The following is a 25,482-nucleotide window of genomic DNA, read 5'->3' on the forward strand; positions in this document are numbered from 1 at the left end:
TGCAACCAGGGGAGAAAACTTTCTGGACCAGGTCTACTCAAACATCAAACGGGCATACAGAGCTGTTCCCCACCCCATCTGGGTAACTCAGACCATCTTTCTGTTATACTTATGCCATCTTACAGGCCACTGTTAGTGAGGAACAAGGCATCTGTGAAGCAGATCAGAACCTGGCCAGAGGGGGCCACTTTAGCCCTTCAAGACTGTTTTGACGGCACAGATTGGGCTGTTTTTAGGGAGGCTGCCACTTCCAACAAGCACGTTAATATAACGGAATACACTGAATCTGTGACGGGATACATATCCAAATGCATGGAAGATGTGATCATCATAAAACTTAAAAAAAAAAAATTTGTTTGAACTATTCGAAGAATATTCTGGCATAGATGATGTTACACGCAACAATCCAATTCTTTTGGGATTACTGATTGAACATGCAGGGCCCCACATTCAGAAAGCACTCATGGCTGGTGCTAGTCCACCACAAAATACATTTGAAAACATTGTGAACTGGGGAACAAAGGTCGTGTCACGCAGACAAATGCATAGTGAATTAGCAGCATCAGGGTGTCATGAAGATGTTAAAGCTATTAGACAATCTAGCAAAATACCTTGCAAGAAACAAGATCGATTCTGTTGTTCCTGTTTAAAAATGGGCCACACTGAACATAAGTGTTGGTCTCTGAACAGAGGCAGACCTCCGCCCTATTTCCTGAGACGTAGACAGTCTCAATCTAAGGAAACAGAACAACACTCTAGAAACAGCCAAAATTCAACTTCAAGTAAAACTATTACTGAGTTGACAAATATGGCTATGCAAGGTCTCCAGCTATTAGCGTCATTTGCTAGTGGGCTAACAGCTCAATAGAAATAACCTAATAATATTACACCCTGACTGCACTGATCCTTTTTGCATTTTCAAATCTGTGATTGTGTTAAACATGCAGCCTTCCTCATAAACACACAATAGTTGTTTGTACTACTACATGTATACATAGACTACTAGAATTGTTAAACAATATCTAGTGAACTGTGTTAATGTTGGATTTGATTGTCTCCTATAAGTGGACCCCTCTGCTATTTTCTATATAGCTGCAGCTGAACCATAAAACAGGAGCACAAAACTTGCCATCTGGCTACAGTGTTATTTACAATTGCATAAACATAAAAATGCTTTCCTTCCAGCAGGATTCAGTATCAATGCACTTGTCCTTTTTACCATGCTCTAATAACAAACCAAGGTGTGGATCTTTGAGCCAGATCACAACCCCATCTTACATTTCAAGGGCTTCCTGTTAAAACAACAGGACCAAATTTGCATCACAATTGTCAATAGTAACTTTTGTTACCTTTGGTCGGAGCATGGTCACACCAACACATTCACACAGTTAAATACAATCACATAAACAATACCATTTGTCTCTCTACACATAGTCAAATTAAACTCTTCTTTTTAACTAAAATATTTTCATATTGGAAAGCCCTACATCAGCTGTGTGCTTTCCAATAAGGAAAAATTCCATTCACTTTTTGTTCATCTAAACCAGGAGTCTCAAACTCAATTTACCTGGGGGCCGCAGGAAGCAAAGTCTGGGTGAGGCTGGGCCGCATAAGGTATTTCACAAAAAAAAAGTCCTCAAATGTCATTATTAACAGTTTTAATTATTTCTTCTGAACATGAAGTGTCCTGAACATTAATAGAACATTGAGTGAAGATTATGAACAGTTCTTCTGAACATGGCATCTTTTGCCTACTCCTTGCTGCCAGAGACTTGACAGCGCTTCTTCTCACAAATCTGAACCACATTTGGCTTTAGAGCGGAAGCAGTTGAGACCCTCAGTATGGCTTGGGGGAACTCACTCAAAACTTCCATTCCCTCACCCACTGCAGAGTGGATGCGCGCGTACTGAAGGGCGGTGTTATCGCGCGCGTACTGAAGGGCGGTGTTATCGCGCGCGTACTGAAGGGCGGTGTTATCGCGCGCGTACTGATCAGCTGTGTTGTTGCGCGCGTACTCAAGAGCTGTGTTGTCGCGCGCCTACTGAAGGGCGGGACCGAAGGTGTGCCGCGTTGCGGGGGCACTTTTGATCATTTTGGAAGGGCACTTTCTAACCAAGACTAAAAAGGGCATGTGCATTGCACAGGTTGAGCCCTATGTGTGCACGTGCCTGCCCTCACTTAAAAAAAAGGCGTATATATGTATAAATAAAACACCCCCACCCCACTCCAGTCACATCAGTCTGTACCAGTCTGTATCTACCTATAATATATATAAGATGCAGGCTGTAGCTAGGTAGGTGGCAGGCTGCAGATAGGTAGCTAAGTGGCAGGCAGGGGCGGGAACAGCTTACCTTGGTTCTGGCCGACGCGAGTTCCCTCCTAACACTTCCCGCCCATCACAGCGTCTAACAAAGGGGCGGGGTGCGTGGTGACGTCACCGGCATCCCCGCCCCTTTGTTTACACGGCGGGCGGGAAATGCCAGTGACCGCTGTGTACGGATAGAATCAGCGGAGCGGGGAGCGCTCTCTCTCCCCACTCCGCTGATTCTGTCAGTGTACAGTGGTCGGCGCGGGCCACAAAATATTGCACTGAGGGCCGCAAATGGCCCGCGGGCCGCGAGTTTGAGACCCCTGATCTAAACCATTTTGCTTTTTACCTTTTTGAATCTTTTTTATGCTCTCACAGCAATTTTTGTTTTCAATAACTGAATGGACTTTCATGGTATTTCCATTTGAGACATTTTAACCTTTTTAGATCACTTGTTATTTTTACAGTTAAGTCATCACCAAGGCAATTTTTTGAAATTTCTGAATTTGATCACATTATATTATACTCTTACTATAAAAGCAAGTCCTGAAATCAACCAAACTTTTGATAAAGACAAATATTTTCAGAAACATTAACGGTGTCTTTTATGTTTTTTAGATGATGCTCCTACTATCAGAGAGGGGTTTGAATTCATTACAGGTGGACTTTTTCAAAGACACGTAAATTTTTCCAAAAACATTAAAAGTCCCATTTTTGTTTTTACACCATAGTAATTTATATTGTTGGTGCTCCTACTATCAGAGAGGGGTTTGGAATCAACATATATTACTGTATTTCAATCTTTCCAAAGGTCTCATTTATTTGTCTTGTTTTTCACAACTTTTTTTACTTACTCTTAAATCCTGTATATTAAAGCATATACTTTATCTTTTTAACATAAACCGATTTAATTTGGCCACTTCACAATCAACCAAATTGTTTTTATTTTATTTTTATTTGCTTTCTTTCTAAACACCAGAAAGATTATAATCCCTATCATGTTGTTACTTTCCCTTCATTATATTCTGAGCAAACATTACATTATATGTCATTTATTTTGTCTTCGGACATTGAGTTTTCATTTGAAATGCTGATATTTGAACTACTACATGCTTATATTGCCATATAAACTTTATGACAAATGCCAGTTTTGCAGATATGTTTTTTCTTCTCATTGCCATGGTTATTCTTTTGCTGTTCTGTCACCAGTTATACATCTTCAATGAATGCCTCTTTCAGTTTTCATGGGTTGCTCTCCTTTGCAAATTGTTTTCCGTGCATGAAGGTAAAGGCTTCCACAAGGAACACAAACACTGGAGAATTGAAGATACCCTCCACAAGATATACTAAATCCCACAGATAACAGAGATTACTTGGCTTGCTAAGCCAGAGACGGACATACATCTTGTGAAATGGACATTAGGATCCAGACAAGAATTCCTGACAAGTGTCCCCATGTGATCATCTGACTATGCCTACACCTGACAGGAAAAGGTGTTCTGTGTGTATATCTTCTGAGCGTCGTTGACAATGATCATCATCAGTCTGCACTACTCTCCCAAAGAAGACACTGGATTACTCTACTCAGTTTTATTTGAGGTCACATGTGGACCTTTTATAATTTCTGAGGTCTAATGGACCTGAGAGGGGTTTGTAAGCTGAGAAAATATGATATATATTTCCTTCTATGCTAATGAAGGACTACTGAGACATTCCAAGCATGGGATGGGTCCTCCTGGTGAGGCAGAGTTCCTCACAGCTCCGATACAAATCTCTGCCATTTGCTTACAGTAACCATGTGCTCTTCGCCATAAACAATTCATCTGCTTGTGTTCTTCTTTCAGATAGCTTTGTCATGTTTGGTGTCATTTGACAGTTTATGACTTCAGTGTTGTAGTGATGAAATCAACAGAGACATCGATTAATTGTGTTTCAATCTACAATATATTTACTATTGTTGGGTCATGGCCTAAGGAGAGTATGTTAATGTACTTCTCCCCCACTTCATCTCTTCAACTTTGTTCTCATGTTCAGCTGGTTTTGGGGGTTGGTTTTAACTCATGTTTGACAATGCTTTGCTCAGGGTATAATAGGGAAAGGTAACTGTTGATCTGGGAGAATGGCTTTTACTCTGCATCTCCCGCACACTGGTGCGTAGCCTCATATGCTAACAAAGGCAGTTTCACTGTCTTTGTTGCTCAGCAGTGCATATGTTACAGCTAATTTCTTTATACAGTATGTTAGTTTGTTTCATTCTAATGTCCGTATATTTAAACATGTAACTTAATAAACAACTTTGCCTGCTTTAAGACGTAGAGATTCTTTCTCTTTATCAATGATGATAACAATTTTAATGGAGTCAGATTAATTACAATGGAGTCAGATAAATAATGGATTTAAACACACCATCCTTCAACTGCTTTCTGTTTCCGACTATTGGTTCAGAATAGCAGCGTAAGTTTCAAGCCTTACACGGTTTAGGGCTCTATTGTAATACGCAGTGTATGTGCGACCGCCAAAATACCTGGCTGGAATGACTGTTTCTTCTGAACTAATGACTGACTTGACTGCCGTCAAAATTCGCTTTTTTTACTACCTCGTCATCATTTGTTTCACCTTTGCAGGGATGGATTTTAATGCAGGGATTTGGATTTTTTTGGGTCTTACCGGGTTCGGGCAAAGATCTTCAGCTGTAATGCAGACCTCTCGTTCATATTAACCATGTCTTCCTTCTGTTGAGTCGAAACCGGAAATTTGGAGCACGACTCGTCACGTCACCTCTCCCTCTCCCCCTCCCTCTCCAATCAATGGATTTGCTCTTCAGTGTTTGGATTCTAAGTAGTGATTATTAAACCACACTGAACTGAGCTAAACTAAGTGAAGTTTATTCATAAACTAATTTCGAGAGGATCACGTGCTTATGATTTATCACGTCCAGTCTCGCATTTGCTAATCACTAATCTTCCAATCATATGAGCCTTAAGGCACCATAAATAGTCTAAGTTTTCAGTTCACTTTATCTTCACTTTAACTTTACAAAAACGCAACATCGGACTCCCTTCCCTCTGCAAGTCCTCCTCCAAGATCAGCCGCTCAGGAAAATCCGATTCGATTCACTCCATACCCGCAAGCCTCCCGTTCACAACCAGGAAAGAAGAAGTCAAAACAAAAACACACAGCAAGCCACTCCCACGCAAGATCGCAACACCAGGAAACCCAGCCTCCTCCGATGACGTCACTCATTCTCCCACAGCAGGACTCCATTCAAGAGAACTCAGCCTCTCTCCCTCTCCCTCTAACTCTTTCTACCCCCTTCTCCTGGCCCCCCGCCCCCTCTAGCTCTCTCATTAGCCCTCATCTCCCTTCTACCTCCAATGCTCAGTTTCATCCTGCTATTTCTGCTCCCCCTGCTCTTCCTCCAAATCAATCCTCTTCTTTCCCCCCCCCCTCCTCTTCCGCTCCCCCCCTTCCTCCCAAAACCTGCCTTTTGCATCTCAAAATCCTCCAATCAATATTCCATCTTTTTCTTCTTCACTTCCCCTCGCTCACTCTAATTCTAACCCTACCTGCTCCTTTTCTATTCCTAATCAAGTTTCTTCTACACGCCCCCCTTTCACTCTGTCATCTGCCACGCCCCTCCCACCGCCGAATAACGCTCTAGCTATGGAACCTCCACCCATCTCTAATTCAGCCCGCAACTTAATCCTCTCAGGTGCGGATATTGACCTCATTTCACTCCTCTCACCTATAGCACCCCCTGCGGCAGAACGCCAGGTTGATTGCGGCGAATTTTCAGTATCCCTCAAATCTTCAGTTAATAATCAGTCCCGCACCCTAACCTTAGCCGAATTTTGCATAGCCTTTTCAAGATTCACCAACATAATTTGTTCAGTATATCCCCATAGGAGACGCGAGCTTAATAATTACATGGCCATTATTGCCGAGCTCGCGCTATCCTATGGGGGCACCCACTTTTTCACTTACCACAAGCTATTCTCTGCTAAATGCGCTCTGCGCGTTACCCAGTGGAATCAGTGTCCCTACTGGGGGGCTTTGGACACTGAGCTCCACAACAGGGTATTTTTGGGTTGCCGCAATCTAACCTGTGCTGTCTGTCGCTCCTGTCTGCACCCCACTACCTCCTGTCCTTTAGTTAACCCTCTTCCTGATCCAACTCAGCCTCCTTCTAAATCTACCAGCTACAATCCTAACCCTTCCAGTCGTAACATTTCTTCTATTTTTTCTATCCCTACTAAACCCTCCCTTCCTAGCCGTGACATCTGCCAAAACTTCAACATGGGTAGATGTCATAGGATGCCATGCAGATACCTTCACCTGTGCTCCTACTGTGGCGCCAAGATACACGCCAAGATAATCTGCCAAATCCTAAGTGCTAATAATAAAAAATCAAAAAATTATTTGTCGACTCCTGTGAATATTTCTAACCTTGCTCGGGAACTAAAGTCTCACCCTGATACTAACTTTTCTGATTTTCTCATTGCAGGTCTAACCCACGGATTCCACCCAGGTGTTGCAGCTCTCCCTTCTCTTAATTTAATCTGTCCTAACCTGCAGTCTGCGACCTCCGAACCCGAAACAGTCGATTATCTTATTAAAAAAAGAAATCGACAACAAATTTATGATCGGACCTTTTAAGGCTCCTCCATTCAATATTTCACGCATTAGCCCTATTGGTGTCGCAACTCGAAAATTTTCCGGCAAAAAACGCCTCATAGTCGACCTTTCGTCCCCACACAATTCCTCCTTCCCTAGCATTAACAGCACGATTCCACTAGAAGAATATACGCTCAACTATCACAACATCGATCAAGCAATCTCTCTTATTAAGATAGCCGGCCACAACGCCTGGCTAGCCAAAGTAGACATCTCTTCTGCCTTTAAAATCATGCCAATCCACCCAGACTTCTGGCACCTTTTTGGCATTTATTGGCGCAACCAATTCTATTTTGCAGTCCGACTAACCTTCGGATGCAAAAGCAGCCCAAAAATATTTGACATGATGTCAGAAGCATTATGCTGGATTCTATCCAATAATTAGGGAATTCCATACCTCATCCACCTTCTAGACGATTTTCTCATTATTTCTCCCCCGTCATCTCCTCCAGCCAAACACCTAGCGATCACCCAACAAGTTTTCGCTGATCTCGGAATTCCTCTAGCAGAGGAAAAAACTTCAGGTCCCAGTACTTCAATCGAATTTCTGGGCATTAATCTAGACTCGCACAAATTTCAAGCATCTCTTCCCAAAGAGAAGATCGATCGGATCATTTCTCTATCCCAAATCTTCCTCGAAAAACAGATGTGCACAAAACGAGAACTCCTATCAATTCTCGGCCATCTAAATTTCGCTATGCGCATCATTCCACAGGGCCGCCCCTTTATTTCACACCTCCTTCAACTATCCACCACAGTTCAAGGTTTAGAAGAAATAATTATTCTCTCTAAACCAAGTCGCGATGAACTCTGCTTATGGATCTCTTTCCTTAAGCAATGGAACGGCTGTTCCTTTTTCTATAGCGACTTAACAACTTCCCCCATCGACATTAACCTATACACATACGCTGCCCCCTCTATTGGTTTCGGCGGCTACTACAAAGGACACTGGTTTTCCTCAACATGGCCACCCCAATTCAATTCCATTCCAAAAGACCAATGTTCTTCAGCCCTATTCGAACTCTACCCCATTGTCGCAGCAGCCATCTTGTGGGGGGAAGAATGGTCTACTTTTAGCATTCTCATTCACTGCGATAATGAAGCCACAGTGCATTGCATCAACAAAAGGCGCTCCCACTCCCAAGCACTTATGCCATTTTTAAGACGCCTTATCTGGATATCTGCTAAAAAACAATTTATCATGATTGCTGAACATGTACCTGGTTGCAAAAACCAAATTGCTGACTCTCTCTCTCGCTTCTCTCTACAGAAATTCTGGCAACTGGCCCCAGAAGCAGACCCTCAGCCAACGCCTGTACCTCCGTATTCAGAAACGATATTGCCATAAACCACCCACTTCATAATCTTCACCAAACTTCTCTATCTCTCATCCTGCAAGCAATAGCTCCTAGAACCCTCAATGCATACCTCACAGCATGGAATTCGTTCAAACAATTCCATATTCTACACCAACTTCCTTTCCCTGATTTTTCTCTCCTCTCTATCACTTCCTTTATATCCCACCTTCACACCGCAAATCACCTACAAGCCAGTTCAATAAAGAGCTACCTTAGCGGGATCCAGTTCTTTCACAAATTAATCCATGGGTCTCCTTCCGACGCCATCACAAATTCGCAAACCTCCCTTCTTATCAAGGGTATTCAGAAAAACCACCCCACCAGCCCTGATGCCAGACAACCCATCACACTAAAAATCCTTACCTCATGCATCTACACCCTTCGCAAAGGGTATATTTCCTCCCATACAGCCCGCACCTTAGATGCTATGTTTAATCTAGGATTTTTTGGGTTTCTTAGATGTTCCGAATTAACAGTTACATCTAAATTTAACCCTCTACTCCACCCCACCATCTCAGATCTAGCTTTGCAAGATAAGTAAACCATCTCTTTCCTTATCAAACAAAGCAAAACAGATCAAACCCAGAAAGGACACTCTATCCTCATTTTCGACATACCTTCTCCTACTCGCCCATTCCAAACCCTCCTAGCCTATCTTAATCTAAGAAAATCTCAAGAAGCTAACCCTACGGCCCCGCTTTTTACTGACGACGCTAACCGTCCAGTATCTCGATTCTGGTTCCAAAAACACCTTAAAGAAATTCTTCGCCTATCAGGTTTTTCCCCAGAGCCTTTTTCCAGCCACTCATTCAGGATTGGCGCAGCCACTACAGCAGCCTCTAACGGGCTCTCACACAATCAGATCCAGACCCTTGGTCGCTGGTCTTCTGAAGCTTTTAAATCTTACATACGCCTCAGTAAATACCACCTCAAAGAAGCACAACAGGCTCTAACCAACCCCCAAGCAACTCCCCACAAGGCTCCAACTCACAAAGGTACCTAATAGAGCCTCAACTCTCGCTAGAGTCATCCTAACCAAACTCAGCAGAAGCCTAATCGTCCAACAATGGCACCCCTACAGGTTTTTGCCAAGGACGCCCCCAATGGCCATTACAGTTAGCATTCCAGCAACCTCAATTTGTTATACAAACTCGGACTTCCACGAGGTCGCTCCGAGCTCCAACTCTCGCAAGAGTTATACAAATCCTCTCTCCCACTCACAGATATCTATGTTTTCCTATCTACACCCTACCCTCAAGCTCTAACCTCCGCAGAGGTCGCTCCAAACTCAAACTCTCACATGAGTTACTCCCTCCCACTTTCTGCTCCTCCCATCTACACGCTACCTCCAAGCCATGACCTCCGCAGAGGTTGCCCCTATCTACACTACCCTCAAGCTCAAACCTCCGCAGAGGTCGCTCCTATCTACACCCTACCCTCAAGCTCTAACCTCCGCAGAGGCCGCTCTAAACTCAAACTCTCACAAGAGTTACTCTCTCCTACTCATTGCTCCTCCCAGCTACACTCTACCCTCAAGCTCTAACCTCCGCAGAGGCCGCTCTAAACTCAAACTCTCACAAGAGTTACTCCCTCCCACTCATTGCTCCTCCCAGCTACACTCTACCCTCAAGCTCAAACCTCCGCAGAGGTCACTCCTATCTACACCCTACCCTCAAGCTCAAACCTCCGCAGAGGTCACTCCTATCTACACCCTACCTTCAAGCTCAAACCTCCGCAGAGGTCGCTCCTATCTACACCCTACCCTCAAGCTCAAACCTCCGCAGAGGTCACTCCTATCTACACCCTACCCTCAAGCTCAAACCTCCGCAGAGGTCACTCCTATCTACACCCTACCCTCAAGCTCAAACCTCCGCAGAGGTCACTCCTATCTACACCCTACCTTCAAGCTCAAACCTCCGCAGAGGTCGCTCCTATCTACACCCTACCCTCAAGCTCAAACCTCCGCAGAGGTCACTCCTATCTACACCCTACCTTCAAGCTCAAACCTCTGCAGAGGTCGCTCCTATCTACACCCTACCCTCAAGCTCTAACCTCCGCAGAGGTCACTCCTATCTACACCCTACCCTCAAGTTCTAACCTCCGCAGAGGCCGCTCTAAACTCAAACTCTCACAAAAGCTCCATCTTTCGTAAGAGCTACTCTCCTCCACTCTCTGCTCCATACCTTCACTCTACTCTGGCCCCCGCAGGGGTCACTTAGAGCTCCAACTCCCACAAGATTCACTCAAAGTTCTCTTTTCACTGCTTCAAACCACCTATTCTCCCCTTCTTCTTAACCCCGAAAACCATGAACCCCGCAGGGGTTCCTTCAAACTCTAACTCCAGCAAGAGTTATTAGAATCCTCTTTTCACCCTTATTAATCCTATCTAATTAATGCCCATGCATTTAACCTCTTTCCTTCTATTATATCCAGCAGCCGGATATAGCTCTAAATTTCCTGCCTTTTGGGGGGTTTTTTCTTCGAATACGCGGCTGCTGTCCCGAGCGATTAATTTCTGCATTTTGGGGAGTTCTGAGATCCACCGAGCTCAGGCTCCCTTCTTGCTCTGCCAACGGGAGGAAGCCCCGGGCTCGAGGAGCCCTTGAGCTCGGGGCTCTCTCCCGGGACAGCATGCCAAATAAGCTTTGTAAATCATCAGCTAAGTGTGAACTCTTGAAGTGAAGTTTATTCATAAACTAATTTCGAGAGGATCACGTGCTTATGATTTATCACGTCCAGTCTCGCATTTGCTAATCACTAATCTTCCAATCATATGAGCCTTAAGGCACCATAAATAGTCTAAGTTTTCAGTTCACTTTATCTTCGTTTGGAAGAAACCCCCCTCCTCCCCTATTCTCCTCCTTTACCCGTAATTGGGCGGCACGGCGGTCCAGTGGTTAGCACTGTGAACCACACAGCAAGAATACTGCCGGTCCTAGTTCGATAGGACCGGTGAGTGTTTCTGTGGGGAGTTTGTATGTCCTTCCCGTGTCCGCGTGGGTTTTCCCCGGGCTCTCCGGTTTCCTCCCACCATCCAAAGACATTCAACATACTTAACAATCAAGCTGGTCTAATTCCTTACGTTCCCTTAGCTACAGCGGCAGGGGAGTTCTGAGATCCACCGAGCTCAGGCTCCCTTCTTGCTCTGCCAACGGGAGGAAGCCCCGGGCTCGAGGAGCCCTTGAGCTCGGGGCTCTCTCCCGGGACAGCATGCCAAATAAGCTTTGTAAATCATCAGCTAAGTGTGAACTCTTGAAACTGAACTTAAACTGTAAAAATTGAACTGACACTGTTTCAATTTACTATGATCTTTTATGTGAAGCTGCTTTGACACAATGTACATTGTAAAAGCGCTATACAAATAAAAGTGAATTGAATTGAATAGTCTTTGCTGCTCCTTTTAATAACAAACGACAGGTGAATCCCGCATTGCAGGGTGGGTTACTGCATCAGAAAAATTACAAGAACAAAAAACAACACATGGTTGGCTATATTGTTTTATTTTTGTAAAAAAAGAACTTTAACCCTTTATCGCCCACAGCCGCATTTCTAGCCATCTGTCAGTGATCGCAATTTTCGCGTCATGATCAATCCCATAATTCCCTACACTCCAATTGTGTTTAAACGGAAAGGCATGTTCACGTTTTACCGGGTCCGGCACTTTATATTTGGTGATGTCCAGTATCAATGTTGATGCATGCAGGCAAAAGATGTGAACAAAGGACGAGTTATTTATTTGACTCAACAAATGGACACATAAGAGCCGATAGTTTTAAATATGGTTTAAAACCTCTTTAAAAAATCTTCAGATTTAAAGCTGATTGTTTCCATCTAGAGCTGTGTTACACACTGCATGGATGGTAATTTTTGAAAACCTTTAACAGGGGCTCTTAAATACTGCGAAAGCTGAGCTAAAGAAAATGTTCATAATTTACAATTTATTATAATCATACAAATCTTACTAAAAGTACCTTATCAATTAAATATGCTTTAGGAATGATACTTTGCATCGGCTAATGAAATCAATGTTAATTGATTTTTAAGCCTTCAAACTTTAGTTTTAACATGCTGTTTTTATAAAATGTGTTTAATAAATATTTTTGAACATCCATAGTAATTAAATTAGTTGTGTAATTATTATGCTAGACAAATTGATCTCATAGAATTGACCTAGCAAAAAGACCAAAGAAACGCAAGATGAATTGTATAATTCATAATTCGCATTTCAAAAACAGAGAGATGCAAGTATTCCAGAATGCACTGAGATTCAGCAGCAGGTCCTGAGACTATCTAGGCAATGTAAAGCTTCTCTCTGCAAGGTGTTGTTCATAGAACTGTAGCTGACTGCCTAGAGCTCAGAGTCCGAAAACGCTGAAGCCAATTTTTAAAGACACACTACATATACTACCGATTTGACTTTAAAAATAACTACATTCTCGCTATACATACACATTTTGCTTACATCTTGCCTACCCCATAATTGTGGTTCCTCATGAAGCAACTGATCTGGCCATATGGGGTGTGTTGGCTCTCATTCAAGTCTGAGGTTCCAGTCAGAGTTCTGCAGGCACTCCAGTATCCAGCCAGCCTTTGCTCATCCAAACAACAGAAAGATGCAGAGAAATCTAGCTGCCATCAGAAACAAACAAAAAATGTAGTTTTCTGAAATGAATGTGTAAGTCAACAAACAGCAGTTAATAGTCTGTTTATATCAGAAGGCTGACTAGTCAATAGCAGCTTTAATACTCTGCTCAATTTGCTTTTCCAGTTTAGTACTATTTCATAATGGGTTGAATTAAAGAAATATCATTATAGTTACACCACCTCAATTGCCATGGCATCATTAGGCAATATAAAATGGCACCCTAGTCTCAGCAGTTATCTGCTGTTTAGACATAACATTTTAGTATCAGTATAAATAGATTGGAACCTCAAATGAGAAGGCATTAAAAACACAGTTAGTAGGTACTGTACACAATAGAAAACCACTCAAAAGTGCAGTGGAAAAATTCCAAACATAGCATTTATATAGCCAAACAGAGATAAGCATTACTCAAAGTAATGACAACATTACATGGCTGAAGAGTCAATTTTTGGTTGAACTTTCATTTATTTCATATCTCACCTTTGTAAGCAGTTCGCGTGCTTTCCTGAAATGTTCTCTTGCTTTCTCATACACTGAAGTGTCAGAACAACCTTGCTGAAAATAAATGCCTCCCAAATCGTAATGCACCTGTCACAGTATGAACATGATTGAAATAAGAAAAAAAGACAAACATGTTTCACGATTCATGAATACATAAGAAAAGAGTTAACTAGTTAATTTCTTTTTCTTTGCAAGACACCTGACAGTGGAGGTGATCAAAGCTGATACGCAATCCTGCAGTGGAGTACTCTGTCTCCCCATTGGTTGTACTGGGATCTGCAGCTAGCAAGTCTAAGGTTCGAAGTGTGTGGATATAGAAGTCTTTTTTGATGCTCAGGGCTCCTTCTAAAACCACGATAGAGTCTGTAGCCTGTTCTCTGAGCTGAGGGATACACCAAAAAACATGAGTTTTCTCTGAGATGATAATAGCATTTTGAACAGTGACATCAGACTGGCAAAGTTTAATCAATGAAGGACAACACTACTTCTTTTTGACCTCAAAAAAAAAAAAAAAAAAAAATATATATATATATATATATATATATATATATATATATATATATATATATACTTTAATATGCTAAAAGAAAGTTTCAGTATTACCACACTCAGTATGTTTTCTGTGTGTTCCTTTTCCTGCTGGAGCATATTCATCCTACAGGAACCACAAAATATTATTAGCACAGCAACAACAGCACACAAGACAAAACAATGGATGCCACATAATTCCTTGCTTACATATTCAGCTGGTGTGGTCCAGGCTTGGTCTGTTTCTCAGGGAAACTGCTCAAAACAATTGTACGAATAGCCCTGTTAAGACAAAGTTAAAATTATAAATGTCAAACACAACAACCAAATGTCATAGTATAAGATTGAGGGTTTACTGTCAAATTTTTTTCAGGTCACTCCCTTCTTTATTAGAACTCTCCATAAAGAAATGACCCACTCATTTGGATTGTCAGACCCAAACTAAATGGCACAATTTGACTTCATTAAATGAGAAATGTGAAGTCAGAAATCAATATAATGTAGGCCATGGGTCTTGCGCCTGTTTCACACCGCAAGCGTCAGCGGCGCGTGAGCAGAGCGTGAGCAGCGCGTGTGTTTTCGGCGTCCATGTTAACAGATTAGAGCTTTCATACCGTACGCAGCAGCAGCGCGTCAGTGCGAGGCGTGAGCGTCGCCGAAGCAGCAGTGCAGCGATAGTTTCGGCGCTGGGTCTATTTTTGACGCGCTGCTCACGCTCAATTAAAGTGACAGTGCATTGATAATGACCAAAACACATTGAATGACAGTAAAAAGTAGCAATTTTACTTAATAAATGCATTAATAATGTCAAATGTTTTATATATAGTCATTCAAATGAACTTAAAACGATTAAAAACGGCAACAAACATTTATTTAGGCCCGAACTACAAAACCGAATGTAAAACAGTTTTACTATCAGTTTTGCTTAAGTTGCACACTAGTGTTGTAGGAGAGGGGAAATGGAATATTTACGGGATTTGTAGTCCATAGCGAAGTGTATTGTGGGTAGTGTAGTGCGACACGCATGCTGGATTATGTGAGCTCGCTGTGTTCTGTGCAGCTGAGCAGAGGAAGAAAGTTTTAATCGGCTTTGTTTTATGTTCACTCGAATTATTCCTACCGGGAGCTGTTTGCACTGTGAATCTGACAACACGAAAATAAGTAAAAGAATGGCATGCATTAATTACTTTTGTCCGTCTCATCATCTGCACAAGCATGAATTAACGAGCTGTTATTCTGCCGCTGGACATCATTGAAGCGGAGAAAGTAACACTAGTTTGATCATGTATAAATATCATTATAACTATATTGTATAAATATGATTATAACTAGGTCTACAGCAACCTGATAATCAAAAAACAAATGACATGATATCACAGGCGATTGTCTTCTGACTGTAGACACTTCTCATATAAGTTAGCTTTAGAAGCATACAGTACTATTTGATCTATAAAATTTGTAAAATAAACATTTGCAGGTTAATGAAACAGCATAGGAGGGGCCTTGGTGCAGATGAAAAGTTTAAAAAGTGTATTTGTATATAGAGAGACATGGGTAACTAGATAGAATAGACAGAGATAGGTTGATCTCAGCAGCAGCTGCCGAAGAGCTGTGCGCTGCAGACGCAGCTGGTGTGAAAGGCAAACGCCTGCGTGCTGCTACTGCTCGACATACGCGCTGCTCACGCTCTGCTCATGCGCCGCTGACGCTTGCGGTGTGAAACAGGCGTTAAACTCAAACTGTCTTGGGGCCATTGCAGTGACTGCTATTTTAACATTCAAGCACGAGATAAAAGTGCAGAATTTCTAGAAATTAACTTTAATGACTGAGAAGTTGGCCCACATTTTTTGTCTGCATTATGAGATATAGTTTTTTTTATTTTTAAGTTACCTTTTTATTTAAACCCAAGTAACTTATCAAATCGGTGCTAAACTTTACAATTAACGATTGTAATCACTGAATACATTTCCAAACTATTGTACTTCTTGCCAGAAGTTATGTAGCGCTTCTGGTCACACAATTGAGTCGCATATGCCATGTTGGAGTTTGCAGTAGAAACCCTGGTTACAGCTTTAAGATGAACATTGTTAAGCCTGGACCTAAACCTGCATTTATTGAAGTTCACCGTTGAGAAAAGTTTTTCACATAGATATGTGCACCCCAAAAGGCACATTAAGCGAATTAATATTTTGGACAGCTCTGGGAATCGTGAAGGTAATTCTTTGAAAAACTAAACTCTTTTCTGCATTTTTAAAATTGTACTGTCATCCAGCTGTGGTGATAAAAGTAAAGCTGGAGTAAATCTGCAATTCATTATAAACATGCCCTCTTTAAAAAAAAAAAAAAAACACTTTTTGATCACATCTGATAATGATTGATGATCATAATAAACAGAACAGATCTTTCAATCCCAAATGCTATGTGCACATCCTGTCTTGTTGATACGATTATAAGCGTTACTAAGACATGTTAATATCTGTCTGTCTATCAATTTGGTGGGCGGGGAAACCACACGCCTACATCATGTTGAGCCTCAAAATGGGAGGGATTTGGGTCCTATTTGAACGTCACAAAATTTAAAACAAAAGGCCTGTTTCCATTAAGTGGTACAGTACACTTTTATGGCTGTTTCCACTGTCAAAGAATACCTAAAAGCGAACCGTACGACTTTTTGGTCACCCTTTGCAAAGGGTACCAGCCGGCCCAAAGGGTACACTGAACACTATTGGTTTACAGAAAAGCATCACTCGTAGAACAAAGTGAAAACAAAAGAAGCGCCATTTTTAAAAACCCATCCGAGACATTAAACCGTAATAAAATATACATACAATAAGAAGCCATGGTCGACTTGACCTCAAACAAACCTTGTAGTTGTCATGATGTACAACCACAAAGCCAAAACCAAAAAGAATCTGCTGTGTCCTGTTGTTGTTGTTATACAAGTCTGTCTAAAAGTGCGAGCGGTTACACTTTGCCCAGAGAGCTTGCGATCGGGTCTATATTTGAAATAACAAACTTCTTGAGCTAATATTAATAATGTGCTCGTGATCATTGAAGGGATCCCTATTATTATCCGAGTCAAACGCGAGAGTGAAGTGCGAAAAGGAGAAGCTGGAAAAAACAGCAGCAAATGATGCTTCTGCAACCTAAAACATGAACAAACTGCCATGTTTAATTATTATCATCGCTTTTTGGACTATTTGCAAAAAGATAAATTGTCAAAGATATACATTTAGATTTTTTGTTCGTGCCCATCTTAAACCACTGCAGGTGATTGATGCTTTGCTCAGTGGAAAATAGGGATTTAATTAATGATCCACTGTTGTTGTAAACATCTGTCATATATTTGCTGCATTTTTACTATGACATTATTTTAAAGATTTTGTCTTGAGCATCTAATTTTTTTTCAGTGATTATGTCCATTAAATTTATAAAGGCTGGTTGTTTTACCGTCGATGAGAGACAATACAGATTTCAAAACAAATATCTTAATAATAAAAAGGAAACATAAGCTTGACAACAAAAGATCCTATCAATGTCGTAAAAAATGCCCTTAAATAATGCAGCCTGTAGTATACAGCAAGCATTAAATGTTCATTGAGATTGTGTTGTCTGTCATATCTTCTGTCTTTGGGGGTTTTTTCTCGTAAGGCACAGCTTTTGAAAATGATGACATGAAATTCTGCTGGGTAGTTGCACTGATTTAACAACACTTTTTTGGGTCTGTAATTTCTTAGCATGTTCATAACGGTGCTACTGTTTTAAACGATGAAACTGGTTATTGGTGTTGCCTGCTTTTGATGACACGAGTCATATGCACAGTTTGAGTGCACGTTAGGGCTACTTGATTTTGGAAAAAACCTTAATCACGATTCTTTTGGTCATAATTGTAATCACGATTATTCAAAATGATTATCAGTTGAAGTCAAAATTATTAGCGCTTCTGAGAATTTTTTTTTAATTAATATTTTCCAAATGATGTTTAACAAAGCAAGGAATTTTAACAGTATTTCCTCTAATATTTTTTTCTACTGGAGAAAGTCAGATTTGTTTTATTTTGGCTAGAATAAAAGCAGGTTTGAATATTTTGAAACCCATTTTAAGGTCAATATTATTAGCCCCCTTAAGCCATATATGTTTGATTGTCTGCAGAAAAAAAAATACTGTTATACAATAACTTGCCTAATTAACCTAATTAAGCCTTTGAATCTGAATGCTAGTATTTTGAAAAATATCAAGTAAAATATTATGTACTGTTTTCATAGCAAGATAAAAAAATCAGGTATTAGAATTAAGTTATTAAAACTATTATGTTCAGAAATAAGTTGAGACTTCAGTCAAGAGCAGTGAGGGATTTTGTCCTTTTGTTGTTTGATTAATGGTAAAAACAGGCGGCAGCAGGGATATTGCGCGCTGTTGCTTTAATGGTTTCTCTTTCACTTTTGTTTTGATTCTCAACTTGTTTGTTTATTACACAAATGAGGTTTAATATGAATAATCACTAAACACTGCATTTTGACACCTACTTGACCATTAAAGCAATTACGTTAAGATGATTTTAGATGTGTGTGTGCTCGGCTCGTCTCAGTGTGCGAATCAAACAGAATGCTGACTGCATGCTTTTCACAGTGTGTGCGCGCCACACACACAGTGACAAGCATGTGGTCTTTTGCGCTTTTAAGAGCAACATTGTGTACAACTGGAAAGGGGGCGGTATATGATGCAATTATTGTTTATCTCGATTAATGGTTTTCCATAATCGTTAGAAGCCAAAATCAAAATCGAAATCAGATTATCAATTAATTGCACAGCCCTAGTGCGCGTTGCTCTGTTTTGTGTCGAATTATAAAAAGCTATGTAGTTCAAGACTACTCAAGTCTAGTGATGTTTCTTGTCAACAATGTTTGTGATTGTGACCTTTTTTACTTTATTTTTTCTTACTCCCTCAAGTGCAACTAACACTGTGAACATAGTGCGTAAATATTATCGAGCAATTATCGAACTGTCATTGTCGTTTTATCGAAAAATTATATATAGTGAAAATTATCACCCAGCCCTATACATATACAAAAAATACATATATATAGTGCTACACCAACCATCTGTTGTAGAAGACCACAGCCATAGCTGTGGTGGGTGGCAGTGAAGACAAGTCCAGATCTACATGTTTAACTCCAGGAGGAACATGGCTGACACAGAGAAGTTCATTCAATAACATATTGAGCACAGGGATGGTTAAACTGCAATACAAACAGAAAGACAAAAAGAACTTTCACATTACAAGAATTCATGTAGGCTATAATGACTTGACAGTCTACATCAGGGGTGTCAAACTCAATTCCTGGAGGGCCGAAGCCCTGCACAGTTTAGTTCCAACCCTGCACCAACACACTTACCTGTAGGTTTCAAACAAGCCTGAAGGACTTAATTAGTTTGATCAGGTGTGTTTAATTAGGGTTGGAACTAAACTATGCAGAGCTGCGGCCCTTTTGGAACTGAGTTTGACACCTGTGGTCTACATCATAAACAGTGACAAAGCCAATTCACACTGCAAAAAGAGAAAGACAAATTAATTAAATAACCAGATTAACCCTGTAGTCTAGGCAAACACATATATGCATTTTAGCACATAACACGCAGAGATCTATGCAACAGAGAGCATGGAAATACAACAGAGTAGAGACAGAAATCGTGTAAATAACATAAGGCCTTATATAATGACAGGGGAACGTGACAAGCTCTAAACGCTTTCCTTATGCATGGATAATTACATTTTTTGTAACTGCGGCTTTCAACAATTATGTAATCATGGCATTTGTAATCATGATCAAAACAAGAAATTCAATTAATTGTGCAGCCCTACAACATGGCCACTTGAACCTTTTCGAGACGTCACACAATGAAAAATCCAGTCAATGCAGTGTGAATTGGCCTCAAGTTAATTTGGACAACCCTATTTCTCAAATAACAAAGTCTTATTTGCTTTGCCATAGAAACTCCGGCTGTTCTAAATGTGTGGAGCAGCTACTGGACTACCAATTAGTGAACTGTAATCCACAAGGTTGCAGGTTCGATTTTAAGTACTGGTAAAAGTTGTAAATAGGGAGTAAAATTAACACACAACCTCTCTTACCCCCAAAACCCACATTCCTAGTTGCATCTATTTTATGTGTATATATTTGGATTAGTTAAATTGATCAGACAATATTAGTTGCGTTTCCACTATCACGCCTAAAGCGAACGAGCCAGGGCCAGTCACGTTTCCACTGTTACTTCCGGGGCCTGATCAGGCCAAAGTGAGGCTTGCACGGGGCCAGCAGCTGGCCTATCTCACCCCGCCAAAAAACTTTTGGCACGTGTCCACTGAGTGGTACGGTTCAGTTTGGTACGCTTTTATGGCCGTTTCCACTGTCAAAAAGCGTACCGAATCTTACCACTTTTTCGGCACCTTTTCGAAAGGGTACCAAATAGGAGAAAGGGTACCAAAAGGTGGAGCTACACGTGCAGCTGAACGCTGATTGTTACAGAGATTTGTCACAAGCTCGTGGAGCTACACAGAACGTGAACGAAGGAACCACCATGTTTTTTTAATACAAAGCCGAGACATTACATGAAAATACTACATGCATGACCCGGGCTCAAACAAACCTTAATGTCGTCTCGATGAACAGACACAAAGCCAAGAAGAAAAATCTGCTGTGTCCTGTTGTTGTTTTACGAGCCTGTCTAAAAGTGCGAGTAAAAGTATTCTAAAAGTATTCGTTTTCTACCGGGAGCCTGCGACCGCGTCTATATTTGATAATTACAGGTTAACAAACTTCTTGAGCTGATGATAATAACATGAGTGCGATTGTTAAAGTGTCTCCATCATCTGATCCATTCAGAAAAAAAGGACAAGCACGAGAGTGAAGCGCGGAGAAAAAAAAGAGAAGCCGTCAAAACACAGGAGCAAAATTGTTTTAGCAACCTAAATCATGAACAAACTGCCATGTTTATATTTGTCTTTTGGATTGTTATGAAATGCGAGTGACAAAATTACTCTCTAACAGAGCTTACATGTGCTGCTGAAGATTACAGACACAGATGAGAGGTTTGCGCTGACTGTGGGCTCTTATGCGTGTGTTTTTGAACTCAAATAAGTACTACATGTTTGTGTAATTTTTCTGTAATTAATAATATATCGGAGACTGTAAGAGGCTGTATGTGTTCATATACGTTGCATTTATTTATTTATTTTATATAATTGCAGACGTCACGTTACAGTAGCCTATTTCGCCATGTCATTGATCTGCAGTAATCAAATCATGTTCATACAAAAGTTAGTAATAAACATTTATAAACAAGTACTTTTAGCTGTATAAAGCATCTGTTTTGTGAGAAGTGCTGCTCATTATATGTGAACGACCCGTACAGCTTTACTGTAGACATTTATTAGAGCGAGCATGACGTCGACTTAAACTTTATGTCGTACACCACGACCACCAAAAGGGTACCCTTTGTGGTGGAAACGCAAGCCTCATAAAGGTGACCCGTACCGACCCGAACCGTACCGTACCAGTCAGTGGAAACGAGGCATTAGACCAAAGAGGGCCAGCTGGGGCTTTAGGGCAGAGTGAAAGAAGCGGACTTGCCCAAGTCTGGTAAAGATAGCATGCCGCCATTACACTAGTTTTCCGATCGCACATTAGTACATGCACCAAACAAATAAATAAATGAGGGAAAGAAAACATGTAGCTGGTCAGTTTAAGATAGGCCAGTGGTTCTCAAACTGTGGTACACAAGCTTCTTTCCAGTGGTACATGGAGGAATGGCTGAATACTTCTAACTCTTTGACGCGTATAATAACAACAATGTGATCAGGAAATTGATTTTAATAGGCTAAACATTTTATTTTCCTTTTTCTAATGTTTTTTATGTATTCTATCATTTGAGGTTATTTTCCTCTACATACTTGTAATGGTTGTTGGGGGCATGTCTCGTATTTTTATATCTCAATGTTGACAGGTATAGTTTAATCACTTGCTTCTCTGACACACATAGCCAACTCTAAGGAGCAGTAAGCAGATCTACTTTTTAATTTAAATATGTAAATCCAATTCATATATTTCAAATACAAGTTAGCGTTTAGATTTTAAAGATATACAAATAAGACATATATACATGCAACATATTTAAAAATTTATTAAACAGTTGTTTAATTTATTAAAGAGTTGTATATAAATATTATGACATACAGTATAATCTATATTTATGAAGTCCAAGAAACATTTGCAGGTTTTGATGAATAGGCTACTTTATGATAATACTATACACTTAAGTACAGCAGTTTTCTTTTAACTTTTTAAGAACAGTACCATTTTTAATTAACTTTTAAATTCACATATTATTTAAACGTTGACATTTTATTTATCTTTTTTTTTTTTACCTGTAAGTGTGTTATTGTTCAAATTATTTATTATGTTTAAAGTGGCTGACAATAATAAATATTTACAATAATAGGAATTAATCTGTAGTTTTGTAGTAAGCTGTAGCCGTTTAATTGGGCCTACTATGTATTCCAATACCAGTCATTATGGTGGTATTTGGAGAGACAATTTTTTCTGAGGTGGTACTAGGTGAATAAAGTTTGAGAACCACTGAGATAGGCTATTCCATTAAACACCTTATAGACTAGGGGTCTTTTGCTTAAGATCGCCCTTATGTTTTTCTTTTAAATGTAAGGATGTCGCAGAAAATAATACATTTTTAATTTATAAGTGATATTTCTTTGCTGTGTCTTCCTTGATGTTGTCAAGAGTTCTTGTCAAGTTTAAAAGGTATGTGCATGATGTGCGCGTTTAGATGCCTGTATGTATGTGTGTGAGAACGGGCAAGAGTGCTCGCTTAACAACTCTGTTGATGTCGCACATGACTGAGTTTGTTTGTTTGTTTCTTTCTTTCTTTCGAAGAGAATACAAAATATGAATACAACAGAAAGACATAAAACTTTACAAAGTATGTGTCCACTTTTGTGGGCTCAAAAAAATATTGTTGTATCTAGATAAAATATCCTAAGCTATATTGAAATCATTTAAAGAATTACAAATATCAGATATAATAAAATCACTTTTAATAAGTAAAGGAATATAAAATAAACAAAAGCTATAAAAATGTAGGTATATACAATACAAATAAATTAAACCATTTCAAGTAATTTTAATTTAATTTAGTAACTTTTATCTTTTACAAAGATTTAAGCTTTTTTCCAAAAAAAATACACAACGGAGGAGTTTTGAACAATTATTTATAAAGTATTTGGTTATACAATGATTTTAATCAAATCGTGCAAACAGAGCATTATTTTGGTGAGTGAAACCAGAAACTACCTTCTTTTCTGCCATCCAGTCCTGCGCAGTGCTGCTTTATAAACACAATGGAAAAAACTGCCATAAAAAAATGTTCTCAAGTGTTTGTTTTTATATGACTAGAAAAATTTAGTCTATATTTTGCGCATGTGCACAGGAGTTTTTTTTTTTCGATTTCTCTGATGCTCGGATTAAGTTATTTTCTGTAATATATTGTGACAGAAGAACAAAGCACAAGATGTGGGACGTGACCTGTGTGAGCCTTAATTTATTTTTCTGCTGCTACCACAAGTTAGGTGAACTATCCTGTATTTTTTTTAACTCAACGCGTTACACAACGTCTTTTAGGGCTGCTCGATTTTGGTAAAAATCATAATCACGATTATTTTGGTCATAATTGTAATCATGAATATTACAAACGATTATTAGTTGAAGTCAAAATTATTAGCGCTCCTGAGAATTTTTTTTAAATATAAATATTTCCAAAATTATGTTTAACAGAGCAAAGAATTTTAACAGTATTTGCTCTAATGAAAGGCTTATTTGTTTTGTTTTGGCTAGAGTAAAAGCAGATTTAAATATTTTGAAACTTCTTTTAAGGTCAATATTATTAGCCCCTTTAGGCAACATATATTTTTTATTGTTTTCAGAAGAAACTACTGTTATACAATGACTTGCCTAATTACCCTAATTAAGCCTTTGAATCACACTATGAATTTAAATGTTTGTATTTAAAAAAATATCTACTAAAATATAATGTACTGTCATCATAGCAAAGATAAGAATTAATCGGTTATTAGAAATGAGTTATTAAAACTATTATGTTTAGAAATGTGTTGAAAAAAATAACTTCTTTCTATTAAACACAAATTGGGGAGGAAAAGGGTTGCTAATATTCAGGAGGGCTAATAATTCTGACTTCAACTGCATATATTATTTTTCTCCCTGCAAAGGAAAGAGAAATAAATACAATAAAATAAAAATATGAAACAAACTGCTTTAAGCATCTTCACTGTAAGAAAAAAACTTCAGCTACAAAAGTCCTTCTGTCAAGAGAAGAGAGGAATTTTCTCGTTGTTTTATTAATCATGTTAAAACAGGCGGCAGCTATTGTGCACTGTCACTTTAATGGTTTCGCTTTCATGCGTCTTTTGATTTTCAACTTGTTTGTTTATTGCACAAATGAGGGTTAATATGAATAATCACTAAACACTGCATTTTGACACCTATTTGAAAATTAAAGCGCTCACGTTAATGACTTTAGATGTGTGTGCTCTCTGCTCGTCGCAATGTGCGAATGAGACCAAGTGCTGACCTCATGCTTCTGACTGTGTCTGTGCGCCGTGCACACACACGCACATCAGCATGCGGTCTTTTGCGCTTTTAAGAGCAACAAGTGAGGACAACTGGAAAGGGGGCGGTAAATAATGGAATAATCGTTTATCTCGATTAATGGTTTTTCATAATCGTTAGAAGTCATAATAGAAATCGAAATCAGATTTTCGATTAATTGCACAGCCCTAACGTCTTTCACATTTATCCAGAATATGCAGGTGTAAGTAATATGAAACATCCACATATCTTTTCCGACATTATCTGGGATGTGAAACGCACGGAAAAGCTGCCTATAGAGAAACGCTGCAAAGTCGGGCACACACAGACACGAACGCGCTGGTGGAGTGTGTGTGTGTGTGTGTGTGTGTGTGTGTGTGTGTGTTTACAGCAGTTTGATTGATAAATAAGAATTTGTAGCTAAATCGTTAGAGGGTCAAAGCAGCACAGTGCATGTCATGATTAATTTAACATCAAAACACAGGTTGTAGTTCACAGCTTCTGCTTTGAGGAGATTTTAACCGAATCCAGCACTGGGAGAGCTTCTGGAGCTGTTTTGTCAAATCATTCTTGCTATGTATTTAATAATTCTCTGGAACATAATTAAAATTGAACTGTAAGCACTTCTGTCTTTGTGTCGTGTCCTTTGGAAGTCCAAATACAGAAACAGACGAAGCTCATTGGAAACAGCAGTGTTTGGACGCATTTTTAGCTCCATCTCTGCCATAACGCTACAGCGAATCTGGCCACGGCCCGTAGCTGCGCAGTGTGTGTGCTCAGTAAACAAACCT

The 25,482-nt window shown here is 39.8% G+C and overlaps 1 protein-coding gene and 2 long non-coding RNA genes across 8 annotated transcripts in view; 2 read left to right on the forward strand and 1 right to left on the reverse strand.

Annotated features, from left to right (window-relative positions):
• Positions 1-25,482, forward strand: part of LOC147832527 (uncharacterized) — an 845,986-nt gene that overhangs the window by 607,864 nt on the left and 212,640 nt on the right. The window lies entirely within an intron of this gene.
• The window catches only part of ints8 (integrator complex subunit 8), a 158,695-nt gene that overhangs the window by 121,492 nt on the left and 11,721 nt on the right, over positions 1-25,482 (reverse strand). For 4 of the 6 annotated variants that reach the window (XR_015515916.1, XR_015515915.1, XM_087294416.1 and 1 more), the window contains exons 4-9: positions 19,115-19,255; positions 14,226-14,297; positions 14,091-14,142; positions 13,687-13,869; positions 13,467-13,574; positions 12,815-12,970 (exon numbers count right to left, since the gene is read on the reverse strand). Coding sequence is in view for 2 of the 6 variants with exons in the window: in XM_087294416.1 (XP_087150542.1) it covers positions 12,815-12,970; positions 13,467-13,574; positions 13,687-13,869; positions 14,091-14,142; positions 14,226-14,297; positions 19,115-19,255 (712 nt within the window). In the remaining 4 variants the exon portion in view is untranslated. Of the gene's footprint in view, positions 1-12,803; positions 12,971-13,466; positions 13,575-13,686; positions 13,870-14,090; positions 14,143-14,225; positions 14,298-19,114; positions 19,256-25,482 lie in introns of all 6 variants that reach the window. The other 2 variants (XM_087294418.1, XM_087294417.1) reach the window with 1 other exon arrangement.
• The window catches only part of LOC147839580 (uncharacterized), a 175,132-nt gene that overhangs the window by 105,619 nt on the left and 44,031 nt on the right, over positions 1-25,482 (forward strand). The gene's annotated exons all lie outside the window — the stretch shown is intronic.

Source organism: Danio rerio, chromosome 19 (assembly GCF_052040795.2).
Source record: "Danio rerio strain M-AB ecotype USA chromosome 19, GRCz13ab, whole genome shotgun sequence".
In the NCBI taxonomy this organism is placed as follows: Eukaryota; Metazoa; Chordata; class Actinopteri; order Cypriniformes; family Danionidae; genus Danio; species Danio rerio.